The sequence below is a fragment of the Bubalus bubalis genome, chromosome 2, assembly GCF_019923935.1.
Source record: "Bubalus bubalis isolate 160015118507 breed Murrah chromosome 2, NDDB_SH_1, whole genome shotgun sequence".
Classification (NCBI taxonomy): domain Eukaryota; kingdom Metazoa; phylum Chordata; class Mammalia; order Artiodactyla; family Bovidae; genus Bubalus; species Bubalus bubalis.
Window position 1 is genome coordinate 156,284,062 of NC_059158.1, and position 27,175 is coordinate 156,311,236.

The 27,175-nt window shown below is 44.1% G+C and overlaps 1 protein-coding gene across 3 annotated transcripts in view; it reads right to left on the reverse strand.

Annotated features, from left to right (window-relative positions):
• MREG (melanoregulin) overlaps positions 1 to 27,175 on the reverse strand; it is a 68,054-nt gene that overhangs the window by 32,035 nt on the left and 8,844 nt on the right. For all 3 annotated transcript variants that reach the window (XM_025278220.3, XM_006076467.4, XM_044937775.2), the window contains one exon: positions 16,550 to 16,709. In XM_025278220.3, the coding sequence (XP_025134005.1) occupies positions 16,550 to 16,709 (160 nt within the window). The remainder of the gene's footprint in view (positions 1 to 16,549; positions 16,710 to 27,175) is intronic.

Below are 27,175 nucleotides of genomic sequence, written 5' to 3' on the forward strand. Positions count from 1 at the left end.
ATTCCCCAGCTGAGCACATTCACACCCTGCAGTCCCAGCGCACCAGTATCCAGGGCTCTGGCAGGCTCTGTGCAATTAAGAGCCATTTTCAGTTACTCTAAGACTAGCAAGACCAATCAAAAGAAGCGGCGGGGGAGGGGTAGTGGAGAAGGTGGGGGTGGGGAGGCAGCGGACAACCACAGCTCTGTTAATTACCATGTGAATTCACAGGCAGTTGGAGGGGAGGTAAGCTCCAGAGAAAGAGCCTGCTTTATCAGATGAATCTTAGAATGTTAAAAAGATAAATACCAACTGACAGCTTCATGCACATTCTGCCCTCCATTCCGGCAGGATTCCTCAAAGCGTGCTCCAGTTCCTCCTAAGCGCTCTCTCATTTTCTCTTCTAATCTCTTGTCTCTCTCCCTTCCTCTCTCTCTCCTTCTTCCCACTTCTTCCCCTGTCTTCAACATACCCACACTAAAACAAGACAGAAAGACCCAGGGAAGTAGCCTCCACAAAGTGTGCTGTGAAATAATTATTTTATACCAAGTAGACGTATACAGAAGCAACACACATGCATGCACTGCCGTCAGACAGTACAGAAGATCATGGAATTCAAAGAGAATGTATCCTTTTTTCCACCCACTTCTACTCCCCAGAGGTCACCAAGACTTAAAAAAAGTTCATAGGTGACCTTCCTACGAAGAAGTTGTTAGTTATATATTAGCATACATATACTTTTATACAAATGGGACATTTTTCTACATATTATTGAGAGGGTAACAGGCAGGAAGGCCAAGGGTATCCAAATGGAGGAAATAGCCTGCAAGTGTCAGACATTTTTATCTCTCTTAAGCAGCAGGAGGAAACAAACTAGCAATATTTTTTTCCTTCTCTATACAAATTTAAAGAGAGGTTTCTCTTAAAATACTGTGTTGCCATAATGACACCTGGTTTCACCTGAAGTTAGCTATTCTTGAGCCTAGAGATAACCAATGCCTTTTTCTTATGGAAATGTTTGTCTTAAGCTATGCTAATGTACTACGCCTTTACCCCAAACTCTGTCTCCAAGTCGGTTCTGCCTCTTGGCCCAAAACCTACTTGACAAACCAGTTTGTTATACTCAGATATTGTTCCCCTAATCTATGTAAATGAAACTATTTGTATGGTGGTCTGCCCTTCTTTAAGATTCAAGTTAATTATTTTATGGCCCAAGATTATCCCAAAATGCATCTTATGGGCGAGGGGCCTGGTGCTATTCTGAATTATAAGACATTCCTTTCTTTCATTAACAGACTGCTAGTGACTATATAACATCCAGCTGAAGACTAGCAGGGGGGTGCTCTTTCTGCCCCCTTCTGATGCCTATGTCAGAAGCTTTCTCTATCTCCTTTATGCTTTAATAAAACTTTATTACACAAAAGCTCTGAGCGATCAAGCCTCGTCTCTGGCCCCGGATTGAATTCTTCTCCTCCGGGGGCCAAGAATCCCGGTGTATTCGCATGATTCAACAACAACCTTTCATTATACATACCCACTTGGCAATAGATCATAACTATCTTTCCAAGCCAGGATCTGTAAATCCTACGTCATTATTTCTCAAGATAAATATTTTAATGCAATATTTTTTTAAATAACAAAAAAATACACAATGAACAAATAATAACATTTTTCAATACAAACAGTATAACTGACCTTTCTTTTTGCCTCAAGCTTCAAACTGGCTCATCACAGCACTGCTTTCTTTTTTTTTTTAAACCTCATTATTTTTTAACCATCAAAGATTTTTATTTCAGATGTTTACTTTTCAAAATACTACTGCAAAGAACACGTATCTTTGTTTAACGGTAAAAGAATATGTACAGGATGGACTGCCAACAGCAGAACTGCCCAGTGAGTTGATGTAACTTGGATTTGATACTTAGGCTACTCCACCTTAAAAGAATTTCAAGCCAATGAATGGGGCCAAAAGGACTGATGAGGAAGTAAGGAGCTATTTTGATCACAAGGGATACCACTCAGAGGCCACCACTTCCCCTGGGCTCTCTCCTTTCTGCCAAGAGGAAAACATATACTTTGCTGAAGGCTGCCACAGTCTGTTTAGGCAGAGATTCCTCAAAGCTCAACAGCCTCCTCAATTTCTATGCTCTCAGTCCAGCTTTATATATTAAACAACAAATTAAGAAAATGAATGTGTCTTCCATTTTAGAAGTGTAGCTGTCCATAGGCAACACACATGACATCACTATTGGACTGAGAAAAGAGTCAAGGGGTTCTATGGGAGAAAATGGGATAGGGAGGACTTGCCGAGCCTTGGCAATGCATTAAATCATATCTGCAATAATTCTACATAGATTATTTCACTGGAACTGAAATGTCTAGAGATCTTACCTTCCATTACTAATCTGCTGGCTCTGTTGGGTATCTGCCTAGCCTCTTCAGTTTAAAATATCTGAAATATCTCCCTTGATCTCTGGAGAAGGAAATGGCAATCCACTCCAGTATTCCTGCCTGGAGAATCCCATGGATAGAGAAGCCTAGAGGGCTACAATCTGTGGGGTTGCAAAGACTTGGACATGACTTAGTGACTAAACAAGCAGCCCCTGCTCTCAGTCTGCTGCTGCTGCTGCTGCTAAGTCACTTCAGTCGTGTCCAACTCTGTGTGACCCCATAGATGGCAGCCTAGATTCATCTAATATTACATTATTCTGGATCTCCCTTGATGCCATATCCTATTGCCTGCCCTCCCAAATCCCTGCTTATGTTCAGTTCTTGAAGCTACAATCACCTGGAGGTGATGTTCAGAAACCTCTATCCACCACCATCAAGGGGCCAGGTGTCCTAACCAAATCAGAGGAATAACTTTATACCGGGGGTGAAAGTTCTAGGTTATCACATCTGGAGGACAACAGCTGTCAACACGGTATATGGATGGCTTCCCTGGAGACTCAGTTGTAAAGACACACAGGAGGTTCAATCCCAGGTCCGGGAAGTACCCCTGAAGAAGGAAATGGCAACCCACTCCAGTACTCTTGCCTGGAAAATTCCATGGACGGAGGAGCCTGGTAGGCTACAGTCCATGGGATCGCAAAGAGTTGGGCACGACTGAGCAACTTGACTTGGCTTGGCCTGGAGAAGAAAACGGCAACCCACTCCAGTATTCCTGCCTGGGAAATCCTATGGACGGAGGAGCCTGTCGAGCTGCAGTCCACGGAGTTGAAGAGTCAGACACGACTTAGTGACCGAGCTCGAGCACAATGTCACGTACTGAGAGCAGCACTGGGTGCACAGCAAGTGCTCCACTGATGTCAGCACCGCTGGTCTCCGATCCCTCTTCCCCAGGCACCTTCCAGTGTGGTCACTAGTTTCCTTTACGTACTTCATTATATGGGAGAGGCTGGACAGATTAGTCAGCTTTATGGCCCATCAAATGGTTACATACATTCGGGTTTACATGGCAGTCTCTTGCAAATTTGGTTAGTGTTAGTAAAATCCTCGATGATGGTTCATCTGTGTGGCAAGTTGGCTGAGTCACAGTGCCCAGATATTTGGTCAAATATTCTGGCTGTTTCTCTGAAGGTATTTTGTGTAAGAGATTAATATTTAAATTATCATACTGGGAGTAAAGCAGGTTACTCTCTATAATGTGGGTGAAGTCAAAGTCGCTCAGTCGTGTCTGACTCTGCAACCACATGGACTATACAGTCCATGGAATTCTCCAGGCCAGAATCTACTGGAATGGGTAGCCTTTCCCTTCTCCAGGGGATCTTCCCAACCCAGGGACTGAACCCAGGCCTCCCACATTGCAGCCTGATTCTTTATCAGCTAAGGAAGGAAGCTCAATGTGGGTGGGCCCTACCTAATCACTTGAAGGTAGTGATTAAAACAAAGATTACCCTCCTCTCTGCAGGAAGGAATTCTGCCTTTGAACTTGAATTGCAACTACCCCTAAATCTCCAGCCTCCCCCATCAGATGCTGACTCACCAAGCCTCCACAATTGTGTGAACCATTTCCTTTAAACAAAAAAATGTAAATAAATAGGTAAATATGATAGAATGATAGAGACAATAAAATAGAGAAGTAGAGAGAAATAGATATAGGGGTAAATACACAGATATAGAGATATAGATACACACACACACATCCTCCTGCTTCTGTTTCTCTGAATAATATGCCCCCTAAGTTGAAACAGCTCTGTGTGCCCTGAGAAAATCAAGTGCACAGACCTGCAAAGCTGATCACTAGATCTGGGGCGGAAGTGACACACCCAGGGTATCATAAGCCTGTGAGATTTGCATGAGCAAGCAACCAGGCCCCCTGGCGTACATGCCCATCATGTTGACCTAAGAACAGTTGTGAAATTGAAAGTGGGTCCTTACTTTGATGAAAGCAGAAATTCTAACTGCATGGCAAATAGAAATCAGTTTGTCCTTGTATTGAGTTGAGAGGAAGGAGACGCAGGAAGAGCATAAAGGAGTTTTCTGCATTGTTAACACTAAATAAACATCAAGACTAGAAAATACTTGACTCTCAGGGATATGAAGAACCGAAAGTACTCATCTGAAATCAAGCTTGCCTAACTGAACATTAGACACATTGTTTTTAATAAAATTAACCAATAAATAGGTTAGACACATTAGGCAGAATTTTGTTGAAACAAACCCTAAATAGCAGATACCTTGAAAAATTAGACACACTGGTATTTTTTGAAGAGGGAAATAAGCTGGAAAGTGTTTTACAATCTTCTGTATAAAGTTCTAGGGCCATAGACTTATTTTACCACATGATTATTTTTGCTCCCATTTAAAATATAGAACAGAGACAATCATATAGCTATCTGCCCTAAATCCTCAGATCTTGTAGCTCTTCTTCTCCTCCCCAGAGGGAAGGGCATCGAACCCTGAGTCACAAGCCCATTTCTGGGATGCTATCAGGAAAAGAAAACCTCTTAGGGTCTCTCTCTCACATTCTGTTTGTTTTGTTTTGTTTTTTTTTTTGGCTGAACAGGGTCTTAGTTGTGGCATGCAGGATCTTTACTTGTGACATGTGGGATCTAGTTCCCTGACCAGGGATTGAACCTGGGGCCCCATGCATGGGGAGCTCAGAGTCTTAACCACTGAACCACCAGGGAAGCCTCTCTCAGTTTTTTTAAATAAATAACTCATCTATATCAAAAAACTGCTGTGAAAATCCAGGTATTCTGTGGAGGAGTCTCCCTGACTCTACACAGGCAGGTATTTCTGATGATCTCAATTGTTCAAGGAAAAACCAAAGTCATCACAGAAGTAGTTCACTGAAGGCTTAATTTGCTGATAATCCCTCATGTTTCAAATTTATAACTAGTTAACTATAACTTTAAAAAATACAACTTGAGGCACTTGGATCACAACAAACTGTGGAAAATTCTTCAAGAGACAGGAATACCAGACTACCTCACCTGCCTCCTGAGAAATCTGTAATGCAGGTCAAGAAGCAACAGTTAGAACTGGACATGGAACAACAGACTGGTTCCAAATCGGGAAAGGAGTACGTCAAGGCTGTATATTGTCACCCTGCTTATTTAACTTATATGCAGAGTACATCATGCAAAATGCCAGGCTGGGTGAAGCACAAGCTGGAATCAAGATTGCCGGGAGAAATATCAATAACCTCAGATATGCAGATGACACCATCCTTATGGCAGAAAGTGAAGAAGAACTAAAGAACCTCTTGATGAAAGTGAAAGAGGAGAGTGAAAAAGTTGGCTTAAAGCTCAACATTCAGAAAACTAAGATCTTGGCATCTGGTCCCATCACTTCATGCGAATAGATGGGGAAACAATGGAAACAGTGAGAGACTATTTTCTTGGACTCCAAAATCACTGCAGATGGTGACTGCAGCCATGAAATTAAAAGACACTTACTCCTTGGAAGGAAAGTTATGTCCAACCTAGATAGCATATTGAAAAGCAGAGACATTACTTGCCAACAAAGGTACGTCTAGTCAAAGCTATGGTTTTTCTAGGAGTCACGTATGGATGTGAGAGTTGGACCATAAAGAAAGCTGAGTGCCAAAGAACTGATGCTTTTGAACTGTGGTGTTTGAGAAGACTCTTGAGAGTCCCTTGGACTGCAAGGAGATCCAACCAGTCAATCCTAAAGGAAATCAGTCCTGAATATTCATTGGAAGGACTGATGCTGAAGCTGAAACTCCAATACTTTGGCCATCTGATGCGAAGAACTGACTCACTGGAAAAGACCCTGATGCTGGGAAAAATTGAAGAAGGGAGGAGAAGGGGACGACAGAGGATGAGATGGTTGGATGGCATCACTGACTCCATGAACATAAGTTTGAGTAAGCTCTGGGAAATAGTGATGGAAAGGGAAGCCTGGAGTGCTGCAGTCCATGTGGTCACAAAGAGTTGGACACAACTGAGCGCCTGAACTGAACTGAAGCCAACTGAGGCAGCTTTATGGTTTCTGTTTCTTCTCAGGCCTAATTGCTTTATGCAAGTTGTAGAAAAACTAATGGAGAGATACAACTCTTATCATCAAATGATCCTGCACATGAGCACCAATAAACATGTGGTCTGCCTTCTGGAAATTCACCAGCACAAGCACGGTAACTTAGGAAACCCAAAAATGCAGCCACTTGTTACTGCGACAGTGAAGTTCTAGTAATGGAAAGAGATGGACAGCTCCCTGCCCTTCTCCTCCAGGCACTGCATCTTCCTGGAGGTCCCCAAGGCATTGTCCATCTTCTCTGTCACTGACCTGTCAGTACTCCCAAGGTGTATTAGCTACTACCTTTCTGGAGCTCCAAGGAAAGGAGGCCAGTAAGGACAATCTAAGGAACAGGAATAGAAAGAGGGCCTGGCCATTACACGTTAGCATGTGGATGCTCAGGAGAAAAAACAGAACTAAATTCACATACAAAGAGCTCTCCCAGTCTTCTGATCCTCTATTTCTCTTCCGTGGACAAGTGGCTCAGAAGGAGGCTCTGCTAAGACATCAGTTTCTTCTGGGCTTGTAACCCTAATGCTAATATTCAGTGGTGGTGAGTGGCCCACAGCTGCAACTGTCTCTATCTGGATGTGAAAACTGATCAATCTGAAGTCATCAGCTGTTTCATTGATCAGTGTGGAGGTTAAGAAAGGTGATCTTACTAACAAGTGTTGGTGAGGCTGTGGATAAATTAGAACTTTCATGCTTTGCTATTGAGAAAATAAAATGGTACAGACGCTGTGAAAGAGTATGGTGATTCCTCAAAAATTAAACACAGAATTATGCTATGATCCAATAACTCCACTTCTGGGTATGCACCCAAAAGAATTTAAATCAGGGACTCCAGCAAATATTTGTATACCCATGTTCATAGCAGCATTACTCACATTGGCCAAGAGTTGGAAGCAACCCAAATGCCTGCTGACAGAAGAATGCATAAACAAAATGTGGTTTATACATACAATAGGACTTCTGCGGTGGCTCAGATGGTAAAGCGTCTGCCTACAATGCAGGAGACCTGGGTTCAATCCCTGGGTCAGGAAGATCCTCTGGAGAAGGCAATGGCAACCCACTCCAGTACTCTTGCCTGGAAAATCCCATGGATGGAGGAGTGTGGTAGGCTACAGTCCATGTGTATTCTATACACACAATAGAATGTTATTCAGTTTTAAAAAGGAAGGAAATTCTAACACATGCTACAACATGGATGAACTTTGAGGATCTTAGGCGAAGTGAAGTCAGCCAGTCACAAAAGACAAATACTGTATGATTCCCTTAATACGAGGTACCTAGTATAGTCTCATTCATAGAGACAGAAAGTAGAAAGGCAGGTTTCAGGGGCTGTGAAAGGGTAGGAGGGAGTTATCGTGTAAGGGATATAGAGTTCTACTTTGGGAAGATGAAAAGTCCTGGGGGTGGATGGTGATGATGGCTGCCCAAAAATGTGAATGTACTTAGTTGCCACTGAACTGACATTTAAATATGGTTAAAATGGCAAATTTTATGTTATTTATATTTTACCACAATTTTTTAAAAAAGTGATCATACATCCCAGCTTATCTAGAGCAGTTTCAATTTCTATCTTTGGCCTGGCATACTTGGCTCAGTGGTAAAGAATCCACCTGCTAATGTAGGAGACTCAAGAGACACAGGTTCGATCCCTGGGTTGGGAAGATCCCCTGGAGTAGGAAATGGCAACCCACTTCAGTATTCTTGCCTGGAAAATTGTATCACAATAAACTGTGGAAAATTCTGAAAGAGATGGGAATACCAGAACACCTGACCTGCCTCTTGAGAAACCTATATGCAGGTCAGGAAGCAATAGTTAGAACTGGACATGGAACAACAGACTGGTTCCAAATAGGAAAAGGAGTATGTCAAGGCTGTATATTGTCACCTTGCTTATTTAACTTATATGCAGAGTACATCATGAGAAACGCTGGACTGGAAGAAACACAAGCTGGAATCCAGATTGCCGGAGAAATCTCAATAACCTCAGATATGCAGATGACACCACCCTTATGGCAGAAAGTGAAGAGGAACTAAAAAGCCTCTTGATGAAAGTGAAAGTGGAGAGTGAAAAAGTTGGCTTAAAGCTCAACATTCAGAAAACGAAGATCATGGCATCCGGTCCCACCACTTCATGGGAAATAGATGGAGAAACAGTGGAAACAGTGTCAGACTTTATCTTTGGGGCTCCAAAATCACTGCAGATGGTGACTGCAGCCATGAAATTAAAAGACGCTTACTCCTTGGAAGGAAAGTTATGACCAACCTAGATAGCATATTCAAAAGCAGAGACTAATTACTTTGCCAACAAAGGTTCGTCTAGTCAAGGCTATGGTTTTTCCAGTGGTCATGTATGGATGTGAGAGTTGGACTCTGAAGAAAGCTGAGCGCCGAAGAATTGATGCTTTTGAACTGTGGTGTTGGAGAAGACTCTTGAGAGTCCCTTGGACTGCAAGGAGATCCAACCAGTCCATCCTAAAGGAGATCAGCCCTGGGATTTCTTTGGAAGGAATGATGCTAAAGCTGAAACTCCAGTATTTTGGCCACCTCATGAGAAGAGTTGACTCATTGGAAAAGACTGATGCTGGGAGGGATTGGGGGCAGGAGGAGAAGGGGATGACAGAGGATGAGATGGCTGGATGGCATCACTGACTTGATGGACATGAGTCTGGGTGAACTCCGGGAGCTGGTGATGGACAGGGAGGCCTGGCGTGCTGTGATTCATGGGGTTGCAAAGAGTCGGACACGACTGAGTAACTGAACTGAACTGAACTGAGGAGCCTGGTGGGCTATATTCTGTGGGGTCACAAAGAGTCAGACACAACTGAGCGACTTCACTTCCCTTCCCTTCAACACCCATTTGATTAACACCCATTCACTTTGTCTTTGACCAAAAAGATTCCACTGAAGCTCTTTCTAAGCTCAAGAGAGAGATGGCAGCAAGTGTTTCTGTTCAGAGATCTCCAGGTCATATACACAGACTGAACTACCATCCCAATTGCCCCACTCTCAATGCCTTGGACAGATGGTCAAAGTCTCTGATCTTATGTGTCAAAACCCCTTCTTCATAGGGTTACTGTGAGGCTTGAGTTTTTGTCTGGAGCACACACATTAAGAAGGGCGCTTCTGCTCAGCACCCAGCATGAACCCCCATAAATATTATTACCTAGAACACAGACGGTAAGACGGCTTGATTCTCAGATCCTGAGTGTTTTTATTCTCTCCCTCTCTAACCCAAACAGTCACTAGCAAAGTCAAATAAAGAATGCTTGTATGCCTGGATGGGAGGGGAGTTTGGGGGAGAATGGATATGCATATGTGTGGCTGAGTCCCTTCACTGTTCACCTGAAACTACCAGCATTGTTCATTAATCGGCTATACCCTAATACAAAATAAAAAGTTAAAAAAAAAAGAATGGTTACATTAAACAATCTGGATCATCTGCATCCTAAACAAAGAGGCCTTTTGAGAAGCCCAGAATTATCTAGAGAATCACTTCCATTTTCCACTGTTATTTTGCTCCTTGACGCTTGACTTAAAACTTACAGTCCTATCACCAACTGTAGCCAGTGTTCACCCACTTGCAGAGAAGTCAGAGGGCCCGACCAGAGCAAGCCCCACTCAGCAAGTGAAGACTTGGAGGGAGTCATGCAGAGCCCAACCAGAACATCCCCGCTCCAAGCGCTTCCAAGTGATGTGGCTGGTACCCAATCAACTCAACCCTCTCTCCACCTCCTCACATCCTCTGACCAGATATTCCACTTAACTCTCTTTTGTCCTTTCTTTCAGTACCAGGGATATGACAGGCTGAGCGTATAATCCAGACGTTGCACACAAACCCCTGGGAACATCTGTCACTCTTTTCAACATTTTATAGGAACTGTTTACATGCCTGGCAACACTCTGCCAGCAGGGAGTCCTGATACACAGGAAGAACAAACAAATTGTAAACAGGAACATTTTATGTTTTTGCCTGTAAAGTTTTGAAAAACAATAACATATAGCCCATTCCCTGGGGCTCAGCAGAGGGAGATTTTCAAGTTTTCACAGGATTCCTTGAGCCACATAGCATCTGGTGTTCACGTGGCTCCTGCCAGCGCATAAACACTACTTCACTCAGTGATAGAAGTTCATCATCAGAACGAGGTACGTTTCCGAGCGCATAATTATTTAACAGATTTAAAAACAAGCCTAGCACTTCTATCACCGATTGTGCCAAATAAACATTACCTATTTTGAACCAAAATAGTCCTTAATTGTTATTTATGACAATGGTTTGATTTTCAGCACTCACATTCTTAATAAAAAATGTAAGTATTTTTGAACAGAGTAAAAATCTTAAAGCCATGCACAAACTCCTAAAAGATCTATTACTGAACCATCGAAAGAGGCACCAAATAACAAGACAAGAGAACACTAAACAAGATGAAGAATCTTGGAACTAATAAAACCGAAACACTTGGCTGGAGTCTTAACCAGCTGTACTTAACCAGTCTTAACCAGTGTGTAGATCCATAATGTGGGAAAGGTGGATTTTGACAGGGACCACTTTCTGAACTTCGGTCACAATCCCCAAACCAAACACAGTTCTCATCCCACTGATGTGAGACTGCTTTTCACATCACTGGTTTCAAAAAGTCACAGAAATAGACTCTGGATAGATTCCGCCCGTGCATTCTGAAATCTTCATGGAATCACAGACAATACCTAGTACACTCTTACAACTTCAATCATGGTGCTCATTACATTTTACGTCTCTAGATTCACAAAGTCCAGATTCAGATCCTGGCTCCACATTTCAATGGTGTGGCCTTGAACAAGGTGATTCAAAAAGAAGTAACAATGGCATCCACCTCACAGCTGTTGTGTAGAGGACTTAATGTATGTCAAGCAGCTGAACAGTGCTTGGCACGGTTTTCATTATTATCTTGGAGGGCAGGGTGGGTCAGTATGATTAGAATTATTTATAGAAAACAAATAAATAAGGTGCAATGATATTTCATTAACCATTACTAGGCCCCCTAGAATACAGAGTGTTATATGAAGTATACAGCTAGGTTAATGAGAATGAACATAAGGACAATGATTTATTGACATGATTTTGTGGTTGTTTACTATTTAAAAAAGTTTTTTGGTGGTTTGAAATGTGGGATGTTAGTCCCCCAACCAGGGATTGAACACATGCCCCTTCCATTCAAAGCACACTGGACCGCCAGGGAAGTCCCTATTGTTTCTTAGTTAAGCATAAAATATTTTCCAAAATTAAAGACAAGAGCAAAATTTTTCCACTACTTGGCGGTCTGTAAATGTGTCAGTTCTTCTGCTGTATTCAAGCTTTTGAAGGTTTGCATAAATGAAAGTGGATTGTGTTAGAATTAAATAATGTTACTATTTTATTTTCTGACACTGCAAGTAACTTTAAATTCAGGCCATGTTTCATTATTTGCCCTCCTATATATCATCTTTTCTGATTTTTTTTCCACTTTGGGACAACACTGCAAATTTAGCCTTAACTATACTCATAGCCCTTCTCCCACCAGCTCCAGATTCAGTAAGGGAATGTACTTACACTGTTTTGAAATTACTCTTCAATTTTCAGAGAATTCCAAGTACAGACATTCCTAGGTTTTTCACGCTATTGCTGCTCAAGGAAAAACATAATGTTCAATTTTCCTTAATGCCTTGCTTGAGTTTCTAAATCGTCCTCATGCAAAAATATCTAGGGTTCCTTATTCCTTAATAGGTGGAATCTGTTTTTCTCTCAAAAAACTAAAATGCTCTATTTTATTAAAATTTGTGCCAATTTTATCCTGCATGAAAAAAAAAAATAAGCAATAGGTACACCCACCACCAGCTTTCTACTTCTACCTTCTAAATTCACAGTTAGTTCATTTTTCAATCCTATTGAACAAAGTAACAATAATATTGAATAGTAGTAGTCTATATTCTTGTCTGGAGAATCCCGTGGACAGAGGAGCCTGGTGGGCTGCTGTCCATGGGTTCACACAGAGTTGGACACGACTGAAGCAACTTAGCATGCATGCATGCATGCACTGGAGAAGGAAATGGCAATCCAATCCAGTGTTCTTGCCTGGACAATCCTAGGGATAGAGGAGCCTGGCGGGCCATCTATGGGGTTGCACAGAGTCAGACACGACTGAAGCGACTCGGCAGCAGCAGTCTGTATCTTAAACATTAAATATATAGCCCATAAACATATTTTGTTTAGCCGACACATGTTTAATCTGAGCTATCATTTAATAATCTGAACATTTTATATGTAAATTTAGGGTTTTAGTTTCTCTTAAAAATCCAGAGTTCTGGCACTTCAGAGCCACAGTCTCAGCAAGGCAAACGCTATCTAGAGATCAGCAGCTGCTCCTCTTAAACACTGTGTGAATTTCCAGTGCTAGTCAGTTCTGCACCCTGAAGTGTTTTTCCTAGGTTCTTCCACAAAGGAAGCACTAAGACAATTCCTACAATTTAAATACACGTGTACTCTTTGATCCAGTAATTCTATACCTGAAAAAGCAACTAAAGATCATACAAGTATATATGGATACCCACTGAGGCATTGCTTCTGTTCCTAACAACAAAAAACCTGAATCAACCTAAATAACAACAGGGACTGTCTGAATAAATGATGGGAAATCAATGCAAGAGAACAGACAGCCCCTCAAAACAATAAGGGAAATCTACACTTGGTGAAATGGAAATATGTCCAAAATATATTATTAAATGGAAAAAAAACAAAGTACAGAATGGTATGTAATATATGATCCAATCTGTGTGGAGAATGATGCTGGGAAAGACTGAGGGTAAGAAGAGAAGGGGGCGACAGAGGATGAGATGGTTGGATGGCATCACTGACTCAGTGGACGTGAGTTTGAGCAAACTCAGGGAGATAGTGAAGGACAGGAAAGCCTGGCGTGCTGCAGTTCACAGGGTTGCAAAGAGTCAGACACGACTTAGCAACTGAACAACAATCCTTTTATATGCATATCTTACTTTTGGGAGAAAATAAACTTTTTTTAACCACGTGTATATATATTCTTGCCTGGAGAATTCCATGGACAGAGGAACCTGGCGGGCTACAGTCCATGGGTCGCAAAGAGTTGGACACGACAGGACAACTAACACTTTCACCTTCTTTTTCATATATTATGTATGTATGTACAGATGCTGCTGCTGCTTAGTCACTTCAGTTGTGTCCGACTCCATGCGACCCTATGGACTGCAGCCTTCCAGGCTTCTCTGTCCATGGGATTCTCTAGACTACAGTACTAGAGTGGGTTGCCATGCCCTCCTCCCGGGGATCTTCCCGACCCAGGGATCGAACCCAGGTCTCCTGCATTACAGGCAGATTCTTTACCACTGAGCCACCAGGGAAACCCATATACCTTAAAATACATACTTTATAAACACCTTTATATGTGTAGGGCCTCCCTGGTGACTCAGCTGATAAAGAATCCACCTGCAATGCAGGAGACCTGGGTTTGATCCCTGGATTGGGAAGATCCCCTGGATAAGGGAAAGGCTACCCACTCCAGTATTCTGGCTTGGAGAATTCCATGGACTCTATAGTCCGTGGGGTCACAAAGAGTCGGCCATGACTGAGCGACTTTCACTTTATGTGTATATGTGTGTATATATGTATGTATACACATAGATATAGTGTGTTAGTCACTTCAGTCATGTTTGACTCTTTGTAATCCCATGAGCTATAGCCTGCCAGGTTCCTCTGTCCATGGAATTCTCCAGGCAAGAATACTGGAGTGTATAGCTATTCCCTTCTCCAGGGGATTTTCCTGACGAAGGGATTGAACCCATGTCTCCTGCACTCCCGGCAGACTCTTTACCATCTGAGCCACCAGGGAATATATTTGTATATATATTTTACACCTAAAAAGAAGGAAGCACTATGAATAGACATTTCACACCATTTCATCATCATTATCACATCTTCATGTTGTTGACCTGATGGCCTGTCCTGGTTGCAGGGTTTCTTTCTCTAGAGTTAAACTTGACTTTACTTCTTAGGCAAGCCTTCTGGAAGGCCCTTCACACAGGCCTTCCAGAGCAGCACAGAATGACACAATGGCCTCTTTGGAAGCTGTGCTTATTCAGAGCGATTTGCAGCTCACATTGCCTCCTCCACTATTCTTCAATAGCAAAGGTAAACAGGGCAGAGAAGCTGGAGCTTCTCTGAGAGAGCTGCCAGGCCCAGTGCAAACACCCTTCAAGCCCCTTTTCTAGTTGGAATGAGACCCTGTGGGGGAAGAGAGAGAGGAGTACTATATGTTTCATTTCCCTATTACAGTCACAGCTTTGAAAAGAGTGTGGAAAGAAAAGGAACAAAAGAACTGGTTCCATTCTCACCAGCAGAAACCCTAGCTGGTCAGCCCAATACAGTAGGGTAAGGACTATCTCTTCCCATTAAAGGAAAAACTAGGTCATGCATGCGTTGCCGTCCATATGCTTAGGAGGGGCAGCCAGGACGGCTGTTCCTGGCCTAAGCAGCCTGTACGATGTCTTTCGAACGTTACCAGTGGAGGAGGGGATTGCAGCGGGGATAAGGGAAGCCGGGGGTAGCAGATGCACGGCCACTAGTAGGATGCTGGTGGTGGTGGTTTAGTTGCTAAGACATGTCCGACTCTTTTGTGACTCCATGGCCTGTAGCCCGCCAGTTCCTCTGTCTATGGGATTTTCCAGGCAAGAATACCAGAGTGGGTTGCCATTTCCTTCCCCTAGTCTTTGACTTAAGCCCTGTGACCAATATTTTGTAGAAGTGGTCCTCAGCAAGACCCCACAGCCAATAAAGGATGCTCATCAAAGCCACTGGGGGACTCTTCAGCTACCCTTCCCCAAGGTCTTAAGAACCAGAGGCAATTGTGATTCCTCACTTCTAAGTCTACCTCTATCCCCGTAAGGTACTCCAGGTCACACCAGAATAAAAGGACTGGGACACGTGGCTCTTCTAAAAGTTATTGGGACTTCCCTGGCAGTCCAGTGGTTACAACTCCTCACTTCCACTGCTGCTGGTAGGAGACTGATCTCTGGGCTGGGGAGCTGAGATCCTACAAGCCATGTGGCCCCCCAAAAAAAGTTATCATATCCTGCTACAGCATGTTTTGGAGAAAAAACAATAATCAAAAATATAAAGAAACCTACATAAAAAACAGACCTCCCTTGCCATAACTGCCCCATACACACACGCTCTGGTACTTTACTTCAAAACAAGAGCCTGACGTTTTAAATCTCCCTATTCTTCTCAATTACTATAAAATACAAAGGAACACACAAAGTCATATCTAATATAGGTATCTACTCAGAACTAACAGTTGAACACAGAGGTTAGAAAACTCAGGCTGTATTATATGAAAAAAAAACACCTATAATATAACATTATACTGTATTGTTATAGTATATAATACCACTTTTGAAAAAAAAAAAAGAAAATAAAATATGATCCCTTTTGCTGTTTTCTCTTAATTTATGAAGTCATCTCCTTTTCAATAGTCTAGTGTTCCTGTATCAATAACTTTGATTAAAAGTCCATTAAGAGTGATTTCAAGCCTTATTACACAAATCATCTCAAATACGCCAGACACACTATTTGATCAATAAGCACAATTCAAGAAGATAAAACAGAAAAAAAAAAAAAAAAACAATTAAGGCTCCATTAATTCAAAACTGGGGATAATGCAAAGTACCCTTCAACCTTCAGTTTGAATGCTGAACTGCAGCTGGCCAAACAACTGGAAAGATTAGACATGGACTGGTTAAGCTATTTAAGACCATAAAGTATCTTCATGATCTGAACAGCACTGCCTTGCTTTTTCCATACAGTTGTAATTTATATCATTAAAGCAACAATTAGAAATCAGTCTTATCTGTGTATTAAGCAGGTATACCAAGACCAGCTATAATTCGTGACTAGATGCTGCTAAAAGACCTGCCCTTCATTTCACACATATCACGCTTCATTCTTTTCTCTACTTCAAGCTGTTCTTCTCTGTCATTGCTCTTTTGCTGTGCATTACCATCTGCACATAGCAAGATCTCAAAAGCTGCTTACCTCTGAATCTTTGGCCTGCTGATTACGAACGACAATCAGGTTGTACAGGATCCTGTCGTCGTCTGCCTCTGTGTGGGACACATCGTGAGGCATGCTCCACAAATTCTTTTCATCATCCCTGGCCAGCGTGGCTCCAAACGAAGAATATGGATTGCTACCACTATGGGATAAGAAAAGGGGGTATAAGGGCTTTGTAATACATATTACATGTAATACATACATCAGGCTTCCCTGATGGCTCAGTGGTAAAGAATCCACCTGTCAATGCAGGAGACATGAGTTCAATCTCTGGTCTGGGAGGATACACATGTCACAAAGCAACTAAGCCCAAGAGCCACAACTATGGAGCCTGTGCTCTGCAACAAGAGGAGCCGCACACCACAACTAGAGAGCAGCCCCTGACTTCCACAACTAGAGAAAAGCTGTGCAGCAACAAAGACCCAAAATAATCAACTAAATATATATATATATATATGCCACATGTAAGTAACATATAAATTAAAATATATTACGTATTACATAATGTAATGATAGCTTACGGTGAACAGTGCCACTGGATTCGTGGTCTCCAAAGGAGTAGATTTAACCCTGGGACCAAAGACAGGTCTCAGTCACTCAGAGCTTTGTATGCACAATTTTATTTAAAGTGACAGGACAAAGAAAGCTTCTGACATAGACATCAGAAGTGGGTAGAAAGAGTACCCACCTCACTAGTTTAGCAGGGCATTATATACTTTTCTGCTAGCTGCTGAGAACAGAAAAAAAAAACCCTCAAAGCTGTGAGAATTTTGTCCAGACTGTTTCCCATAACATACGTCCTAGGATGACATCAGCATGAGATTAGCCAGAAGAAACAGGTTAACTCAGAGCTCAAGGCTGTGAAAGTTTTTACCCAGATTTTCTCCCATAACATACATCCAAAGCTCAAAAAAAGGCAGGTCCTTGAACAAGAGATACTGCTGCCTATGAGGCCTACTTGTCTAAGGCAAAAGAATGTGAAAAAGAAAAAATGTTTATCTCTTCCTTAAAGGGGCCTTAGGCTTGGACTTCTTATCAACCTGCCTGTTAACTCTCCTTAATGCTTGCTCCTTGGAAGAAAAGCTATAACCAACCTAGACAGCATATTAAAAAGCAGAGACACTACTTTGCCAACAAAGGTCTATCTAATCAAAGCTATGGTTTTTCCAGTAGTCATGTATGGATGTGAGAGTTGGACCATTAAGAAAGCTGAGTGCTGAAGAATTGATGCTTTTGAACTGTGGTGTTGGAGAAGACTTTTGAGAGTCCCTTGGACTCTCAAACCAGTCAATCCTAAAGGAAATCAGTCCTGAATATTCAATGGAAGGACTGATGCTGAAGCTGAAGCTCCAATACTTTGGCTGCCTGATGTGGAGAACTGACTCATTGGAAAGGACCCTGATGCTGGGAAAAATTGAAGGCTGGAGGAGAAAGGGACGAGAGAGGATGAGGTGGTTGGATGGCATCACTGACTCAATGGACATGAGTCTGAGCAAGCTCCGGGAGTTGGTGATGGACAGGGAAGCCTGGTGTGCTGCAGTCCATGGGATGGCAAAGAGTCAGACACGACTGAGTGACTGAACTGAACTGAACTGAACTCTCTCAGTAACATATAATAGCTGTGGTGGGAGGGTTCACCTGTTGTGGAGCACGGTGGCGCTAATGATAAAGAACTTGCCAGCCAATGCAGGAGGCTAAGAGATAGGGGTTTGATCCCTGGATCAGGAAGATCCCCTGGAGGAGGGCACAGCAGTATTCTTGCCTGGAAAATCCCACGGACAGAGGAGCCTGGTGGGATGCAGTCCACAGGGTCGCAAAGAGTCAGACACGACTAAAGCAAGTTAGCATGCACACACAACATATAAACATATATTCCAAGCAAAAGAATCTGCACTGATTTTAATAATGAAGCATAACACAACAGAACAATTAAAAGTCACTTTTAAAACAACAGAGGACAACTAAAATAGGATACCTGGCAGAGGTAATTTTACCATGTTAAACATGAAATTTATCATGAATACCCTGGCAGCTAAGACAAAAAAAAAAAAAGGGAATTCCAATGAGGAATACAATTCTCATGTGATTAAAAGGAGCAAACAATTCATACAAAGAGATGAAACTTTTACTGGTTCTGAATTCAAGGAAATAAGAGTGAATTCAAAGTACAATGGTTTGTATTAATATTATCTATCAAATTCCTTACAACAAGAAAATTAAGGAATAAACATGCACATCTGAATACTTTCAATAAGCAGTAGTGGATGTTGAGTAAGGATTTCAGGAGCCACATGCTGACACTTGTGTCATGATTTACCCTTGATGAGGCCGTATCTATGTTTACGAGGAGCTGAGTGGCAGAGTGTCATACCTAGGACATGCTTATACAAAGACCTGGTTAACTTCTGTGGGACTGGTCAGGTCGGTCATGCTGGGGTCATCCCCTTCATCTGACGCTAATAATATGTACAAGTCCCTGACTCCACATTACTCACAGGGCTTATAAAATTGTGAACAACACAGACGTGGTCCCTATCCTTGGACCTTGGAGTCTAGGGAGGGACAGAGAGTAATGAATGATCACATGAAAATATAATTAAAAACAGTGGTAACTGCTATAAAGCGGGAATTCAGGGAGCTGTTAGAGGCAGTGGGGGTAGGCATTAGGTAGGCGTTGTGAAAAAGGGATTTAAATGAGTTTTAAGCTGAAAGACAAGAAACAGAGTTCCAAACAAAGGAAATGGCATGTTCAAAGGCCCTGGGGTAGACTGAAGCAGGGCCAAGGTAGTAAAAGAAGGGGGCTGTTGGCTCGTGAGTGAAAGAGAAGCTGAGGAGACAGCTGGGGCCAGATACTCTTGGCTCTGTAGGCCGTGTTTTCTAACATTCTTTAGAAATGTGGTCTTTATTCCTAGGAGCTAGGTAAGATGCAGAAGGGCTTTAAAGCAGGACTGCAATGTGACATGAACAACATTACACCTTTAAAGATTTTTCTAACTTACACAAAAAAAAACTAAGAACATGGCATCTGATCCCATCACTCCATGGTAAATACAGGGGAAAAAGTGGAAACAGTGACAGATTTTCTTTTCTTGGGCTCCATCACTGCAGACGGTAACTGCAGCCATGAAATTAAAAGACACTTGCTCCTTGGAAGAAAAGTTATGACAAACCTAGACAATATATTAAAAAGCAGAGATATTACTTTGCCAACAAAGGTCAGTATAGTTAAAGCTATGGTCTTTCCAGTAGTCATGTACGGATGTGAGAGTTGGACCATAAAAAAAGCTGAGCACCAAAGAATTGATGCTTTTGAACTGTGGTGTTGGAAAAGACTCTTCAGAGTCCCTTGGACTGCAAGGAGATCAAACCAGTCAATCCTAAAGGAAACCAATCCTGAATATTCACTGGAAGGACTGATGCTGAAGCTGAAGCTCCAGTACTTTAACCACCTTATGTGGAGAGCCGACTCATTGGAAAAGACCCTGATGCTGGGAAAGACTAGAGGCAAAAGGAAAAGGAGGTGGCAGACGATGAGATGGTTAGATAGCATCACCAACTCAAAGGACATGAATTTGAGCAAACTCTGGGAGACAGTGGAGGTCAGAGAAGCCTGGCATGCTGCAGTCGACGGGGCTGAAAACAGTCGGACACAACTCAGCGACTGAACAATGACAACAACAGAATACTCAAATTCATCGAGTCAGAAAGTACACTGGGGACTTTCCTGGTGGTCCACTGGCTAAGAATCCCAACTCTCAATTCAGGGGATTCAGGTTCTATCCTTGGTCAGGGAACTAGATCTCAGATGCTGCAACTAAGACCCGGCCCAGCCAAATAATAATTTTTTTTTTTTTAATAAAAGAAAGTCATTGGTAGATGAGAAGGGCCAGGAGTGGGAGGAGGTGGGGAGCAGGAAGGGGGTCTTAGTGTTTAATAGGGATAGAGTTTCACTTTAGGAAGGTGAAAAATCCGAGAGATGGATGATGGTGAGAGTTGTACAACAATGTGAATGTGCTTAGAGCCACTGAACTGTACAGTTAGATATAGTTAACACAGCTTCCCTGGTGGCTCAGATGGTAAAGCGTCTGCCTGTAATGTGGGAGACCCGGGTTCGATTCCTGGGTCGGGAAGATCCCGTGAAGAAGGAAATGGCAATCCACTCCAGCACTCTTGCCTGGAAAATCCCATGGACAGAGGAGCCTGATAGGCTACAGTCCATGGGGTCACAAAGAGTTGGACACGACTGAACGACTTCACTTTAACATGAAAGTGAAAGTCGCTCGGTCATGTCCAACTCGTTGCAGCCCCATGGACTGTACAGCCCATGGAATTCTCCAGGCAAAAATACTGGAGTGGGTAGCCTGTCTCTTCTCCAGGGGATCTTTCCAACCCAGGGATCAAACCCAGGTCTCCCGCATTGCAGGCAGATTCTTTACCAGCTGAGCCACAAGGGAAACCCAAGAATACTGGAGTGGGTAGCCTATCCCTTCTCCAGCAGATCTTCCTGACCCAGGAATCGAACCAGGGTCTCATGCATTGCAGGCAGATTCTTTAACTGAGCTATCAGGGAAGACCATGGTTAACATAGTATACTTTATATTATGTGACTTTTACCACAATTAAAAAAAAAAAGATCTCTCTGGCTACAGTGTGGAGAATGCTTCAGAGGGGTGAAGAGTGGACCTGAGGGATTCATTAAGATGGAACTGAAGCAACTCAGGTGAGACAGGATAAGTATTACCCGCATAATCCAGGAGCAGGAGAGGGTAGAAGCTCTCTGGCTTTTCACCTGCACGGTGAGTGATGCCCTCGTCTGAGGCAGAGCTACAGTGCCCCACAGCCACAGGGTGGCCAGCACATCTGCAGGTGTGATGGGAGGGAATGGCAAAGGAGGACAGACAGTGGGCGCCTGATAAGCAGACAGCATCTGGGAAGGAAGGATAAGAGTAACCGACAACTGGGCTGAAGGTAATGTTAAGGCTTAAACCAACATGAAATATTCAGAAGTTGGCACTAAGGAGATGTTGCAACAGAAAGCAAAGTTTGGATCTCCAAACTGGTGTTCAGCACAGGAACCCTCCCAGCTAGGGATGGACTCCAGCACTTGAGTGATGAGGTCTGGGTCAGGCTTGGGAGAGCCAACCATGGCCCGCTCATGAAAACTGGGACAGAGAGGGGATGGGAGCTTGGAGCCAAGGTCTACAGGAGGCCAGCTACCTGAACAGATATTGAAAAGTGCTCTTGAAGTCTCTCCAGTTCAGAAGTGCAGGGGCTGAGACTGGATAGAGCGATCAGAACTACAGAGAAGGAGCGACTTTCAGGGAGTAAGACACAGATCAGCCACAAGATTGTCAGAAATGCCCTGTTTTCCCTTAGCTGCCTGACACCGCAAAAGCTGAACAGAGAGACTCACTACTAACTCCTTTTAAGAATGATGAGCCAACAAACAGGGAGGCAAATGATGTCTTGGTGCCCATATGAGCTTTACCAAGCATGTCTATCTCATTCATTCATTCATTTATTCAACAACTGTATACTGCTACTGGGCTGGATGCTCTAGAAACTCACAAATAAACAGGGCATTGCCCCTGTTGCTGGTGTGACTATAATGCAAGGAGGCAAGTGAATTTTAGGTGCAAACAGAAAGTTGTAGGAACAAAGAAAGAGAGACACATTATGTGTGATGAGAAGGAAGTTGAAGACAGGTTACATGGAGTAAATACTAACCCAGACCTGAGGACTACACAGCCTTTCTCCAGGAAGAGAAGCAAAGGGAATGGTGTTCCTGACAGAGGGAACACCACCTACAGCGTATGGAAACTCAAAGTGTCCGCAGGGTGGGGGAACTCCCAAGTGTTCACGCAGGGCTGACCACACAGGCTCCCAAGGAGGGAAATGGACAGACAGGAAGAAAAGGACATTTGGGGTCTGCTGGAGTTCAACTTTTGTTCTGGGAATGGTGACAAGTTATCGAAGCGATTTTGAGCCTTGTCAGGTCTGAGTTTTACAGCAACAACTCTCGATAAAGAAGGAACAGGGCTTAGGAGGCTGTCATAATCAACGGTCACAAGAGGGTAGGTGTGGCTTTCCTGCCGTGGTCTTTGAGTTCCTAGTGTCAGGGGCCTCGGGGCCACTGTGGGGGAGCGGTGGGGCAGGAGATGAGCAGGGCTGCTCAGCAGAGAGAGGAAGACGCTCATAAACCAAGCACAACCACAACAGCTGGTTCAATCTGTAATTTGTAAGAGTTACAGAGAAGATTCCTTTGGGGCATAGGAAAGGTGGTATTCTATTGCTACATCAGTCCACGTTTAATTCGAAACATTTTGAGATACTGGTTGGGGCACGAGTGAAGGAGGGCGCGGGCTTGAGAAACAAGAGGAGGGAACAGCAAGCATGGGTTCCTGCAGCATCAGAGACTCAGTCATGGCTGCCCTATTGACCCCAGATGGGTGACACGGAGGTGGGAGGAGGGGAGTCAGTGCTGACCACGTGAGGGTGATGCCTTTACGGAGGACGGGAGGAGCCACAGCTGACCTGCACACCTGCAGGACACGCAGAGAGCACTCAGGATCTGGGCTTAGGATCAAGGACAGGGCAGGAAACCTAGATGTGGGAGAAACGCTCATGCATCTCCATCACCGCAGAAGCCAGGGGACCAGAGGAAGCATCTGGGAATGAGGAGGAAGGAAAAGGAGGGAATGAAGAAGGACCTCAAAGGAATGGAAAAGGAGACTACAGAGAGCAGGAGAGCCCAGGGAGCGAGAATGCTGGACAAAGAGGAATTCTCCAGAGCAGGCGGCACCGGACAGCATCAGAGCGTGAAGAGCATGAACTCCAACGTCTTTATGCCCAAACAATTTTGCGGCCAGTAAAACCACACAGCACTTTACTCCAGGCCCTCCACACTCTATCCCTCCCTCTGTACAACCATCTGAGGTCACAGGGGGGCAGGTGACAGTGACACTATCCCACTTGGCAGATGGGGACGAGACTCCACAGTTGTTTGACTTCTCCCGGGACAGAATGGTCCCCACCCTCCAGCACAAGGTCCTTGATGGGACATCTCTAAGCACCCACAGTCATAGAGTTCATAGAGTGCGTCCAAGTGCTGTGATGGGATGGGTCCTCAAACATAGCGGCTCAGATACTGACTCCAGGTGTGACGTGGTTCCCGACTTCCCTGGGAAGCAAATTCCCCTGGGACTTCTCAAGGCATCCAAACCCCGGGGGCACAGTTTTCACCAGGGCAGTACACATCCCTCTCAGATCCTGAAACCTGAGTTACATTCCAGAAACTCAGTCTTTCATTTTTCCCCAAATCTGTTTCATTTGTTTGTCTCAACAAGTTGAAAGGTTCCACTCCTCTAAGGTAGGGATGAAAAGTGAAAGTGTTGCTGGGTCGAGTCCAACTCTTTGCGAACTATGGACTGTAGCCCGCCAGGCTATCTGTCCATGGGATTTCCCAGGCAAGGATACTGGAGCAGGTTGCCATTTCCTTCTCCAGGGGATCTTCCCAACCCAGAGATCAAACCTGGGTCTCCTACATTGCAGGCAGATTCTTCAGCATCTGAGTCACCGGGATGTACTCAGTATTTCTTCACAACCCACATCACCTGATGGGGGCGGGCACAGAGAAGCTGCTTTACAAGTACTTTTAAAAGTTACAGAGCTGTGACCCCGATGTACTAAAGGAAATCCCAGACATAACTCATTACAAGTTCCCTAATGCAGGAGGTTTAGACATTAGCCAGAATCCACTTGAATGGGTGTGTGCTTAATCACTCAATTGTATCCGACTCTCTGCGACCCCATGGACTCTAGCCCACAGGGCTCCTTTGTCAAATGGAAATTTCCAGATAAGAATACTGGAGTGGGTTGCCATCCCTTCTCCAGGGGATCTTCCTGATCCAGGGATCGAACCTGAGTCTCTTGTGTCTGCTCTGGCAGGCAGATTCTTTACCACTGTGCCACCTGGGAAGGTGATAAACAGCATCTGACCTTGAATAATCTAGCCACTTTTGGCTTCGTAAGCCACAATTTCCTGGCTTGTTTTGAGAAGATTATGACAAGTGCCTTCTTGGCCAGTCTCTCCCTGTTGTTTAGTAGCTAAGTCATGTTCTTCTCTTTGCAACCCCATGGACTATAGCCTGCCAGGCTCCTCTGTCCATGGGGTTTCCCAGACAAGAATACTGGAGCAGGCTGCCATTTTATTCTCCAGGGAATCTTCCCAACTCAGGGATCAAATCCACGTCTCCTGTATTGGCAGGTGGATTCTTTACCACCGAGCCACCAGGGAAGCCCCTTGGCCAGTCAGTCCTACCCTCTCACCATCAGTTAATCAATATTTCTCTGTCTTCTCTCTCTTCTCCCCACCCCACAAGCACACACACACACACACACACACACACACACATGACTCCAGCCAACATCTAACAGTACCACCCATCCTTAACCTAAAATCCCGAAGGCAGCTGTGTAGGAAGGTCAACACTGGCCTGCTTGGATGTCTCCAGACAGGCAGTGCCTCTCCAGCATCCCCTAATTAGGAGCAGTGCTCCCCTGACAACCCCAGAGTCTCAGACTCTGCCTGCCTAGTCACTGATCCTCTCCCCAGGGGACAATATAAAACAAGGGAGAGAACCAAGGGCTTCTGCCCCAGGGTGAGCAATGACTCTCATCCGAGTGATGCTCTCAAGCTCGGGATCTGGGCGGTTGTTCTCCTCTGCAGAGCAGCCCCCTAGCTCCACCTGGCTGCCTCCCTCACTTGGACCTCACTCCCACCACCTTCTTCTTATCTATTCAAGTTACAAACCTGGTTTCTTTGAAGGCCTAGAGAGGTGGGGGCACACCACTAAATAAATCATTAAGTTAATAATTTCACGAAAACACCAATCAAGGTAAAAGTGAACGAGGGCTTGAACTCATAGAGAAGGACCTGTCAGACCAGCCTGGTTCCCAAGATCCCTGCTCCCCATTCCTTTCATCCTGCTCCATCACCCAGGCAAGGCAGTATCTGCTTTGTTTTAAAACTTTGTACCCTTAGTGTGGAGAGTCCAGAGTGAAGAAAAACCTAAAGCGAACTAAAGCAGCAGCTCGGGAACCTCTGTGCACGCAAGCCTGTGGGATCTTTGTGTAAACAGAACTCCGTGCGAAGGCCCTGGGGTCTGGGACAGAGCCCAGGATGACAGACGGCAGGGAGAAGAGGGCACTGGATCGGAGCTTCATTCTCCCACCCTCCGTCCCCTGTGAAATGATCTCTAAAGGTTCTGAGGAAAGTGAGAGAGCCCGTTTTGCCCCTGGCCGCCATCTGCTGATGATAAATATTTTATGAACTTCGGGCATCTGAGAGGTGACTCTGAAGTTACACACGAAACGAAGCAAAGGCTGCTTTTTCTTCCAGAAGGTAAGATAAGCAAAGTTTCATCTTCCATCCCCAACTCCACTGAGGATGTGAGGCCAATCCTCTCGGGATTCTTTTCTTCCAGTACCAATAGGGCTAAGGGAGACTCCAGGCTTAGAAACATCAGTATTAATCCAATGTTTGAACATGATTGAACCCCAAGTCTAAACATCGTCCCAAGGATTCTGGCACTTTTCTCAGTGTTTAAACACTTGGTCTCATGACATCCTTCAACAGCAGAGGTATCTACCTTCTCAATATGTAAGAAGAAAACTCCGGGTGCTTTTCTGGCCCCTCTTGCTCCCTGACATGCTCTCACCCTTCATGCCTTCCCATCCCAAGGCTGAAACAGAGTCTCACATCATCACGGGTTTCATTCACTGCTTTAAAAGCCTGAAGATGGTTCTGACAAGAAGTCTGTGAAGAAGGCAGGGGAAGCCTGATTTTTCTGCCAGATGAGGAAACACTGGGGCTCGGGAAGATTAGACTCAGCCCTTGGTCTCTGCCTTGTTTACACTAACTCCTCGTCTCATGGCTTTAAATGCCATCTTCTTGAGGAAGATTCTCAAACCTGTAACTGAATCCCCAGCTCAGACCACGTTCTTAAGTCCCAGACTCCTGCATGGCCTGCCTTCTTCCCTTCTCCATGAGGATGCCTGGTTCACAGCTCAAGTTCAACATGGTGCACCAAGCCGCTGACCTTCCCTCCAAACCTCCCCACCAACAGTCTCTCCACCTAGAAGATGGGAAACCTATCCTTCCTCAGGCCAAACCCTTCAAGTCATCCTTGGCTCTCTCACTCCCAACATCTAATCCAACAGAAAATCCTATTGACCATACATTAAACAAATGCCCATCTCTACCAGTACCACTCCTCAGGTCAAAGAAGAATTCCTGCAATTTTTTTTTTCCACTGATCTACCTTTTTCCAGGTCTGGAAGATCCCATGGAGAAGGGAATGGCTACCCACTCCAGTATTCTTGCCTCAGAAATCCCATGGACAAGAGAAGTCTGGAGGGCTACAGTCCGTGGGCTTGCAAAGAGTCGGTAGGACACGACTGAGCGACTAACGCTTTCTTTCACTTTCACCTTTTTCAATCACTGTCTCTACCAATTCTCTTCTTAACACAATTAAAGTGATCTTTTCAATATGTCAATCAATTCCTGTCACCCCTCCCTCACAACCCTCCAGGGGCTCCCATCTGACA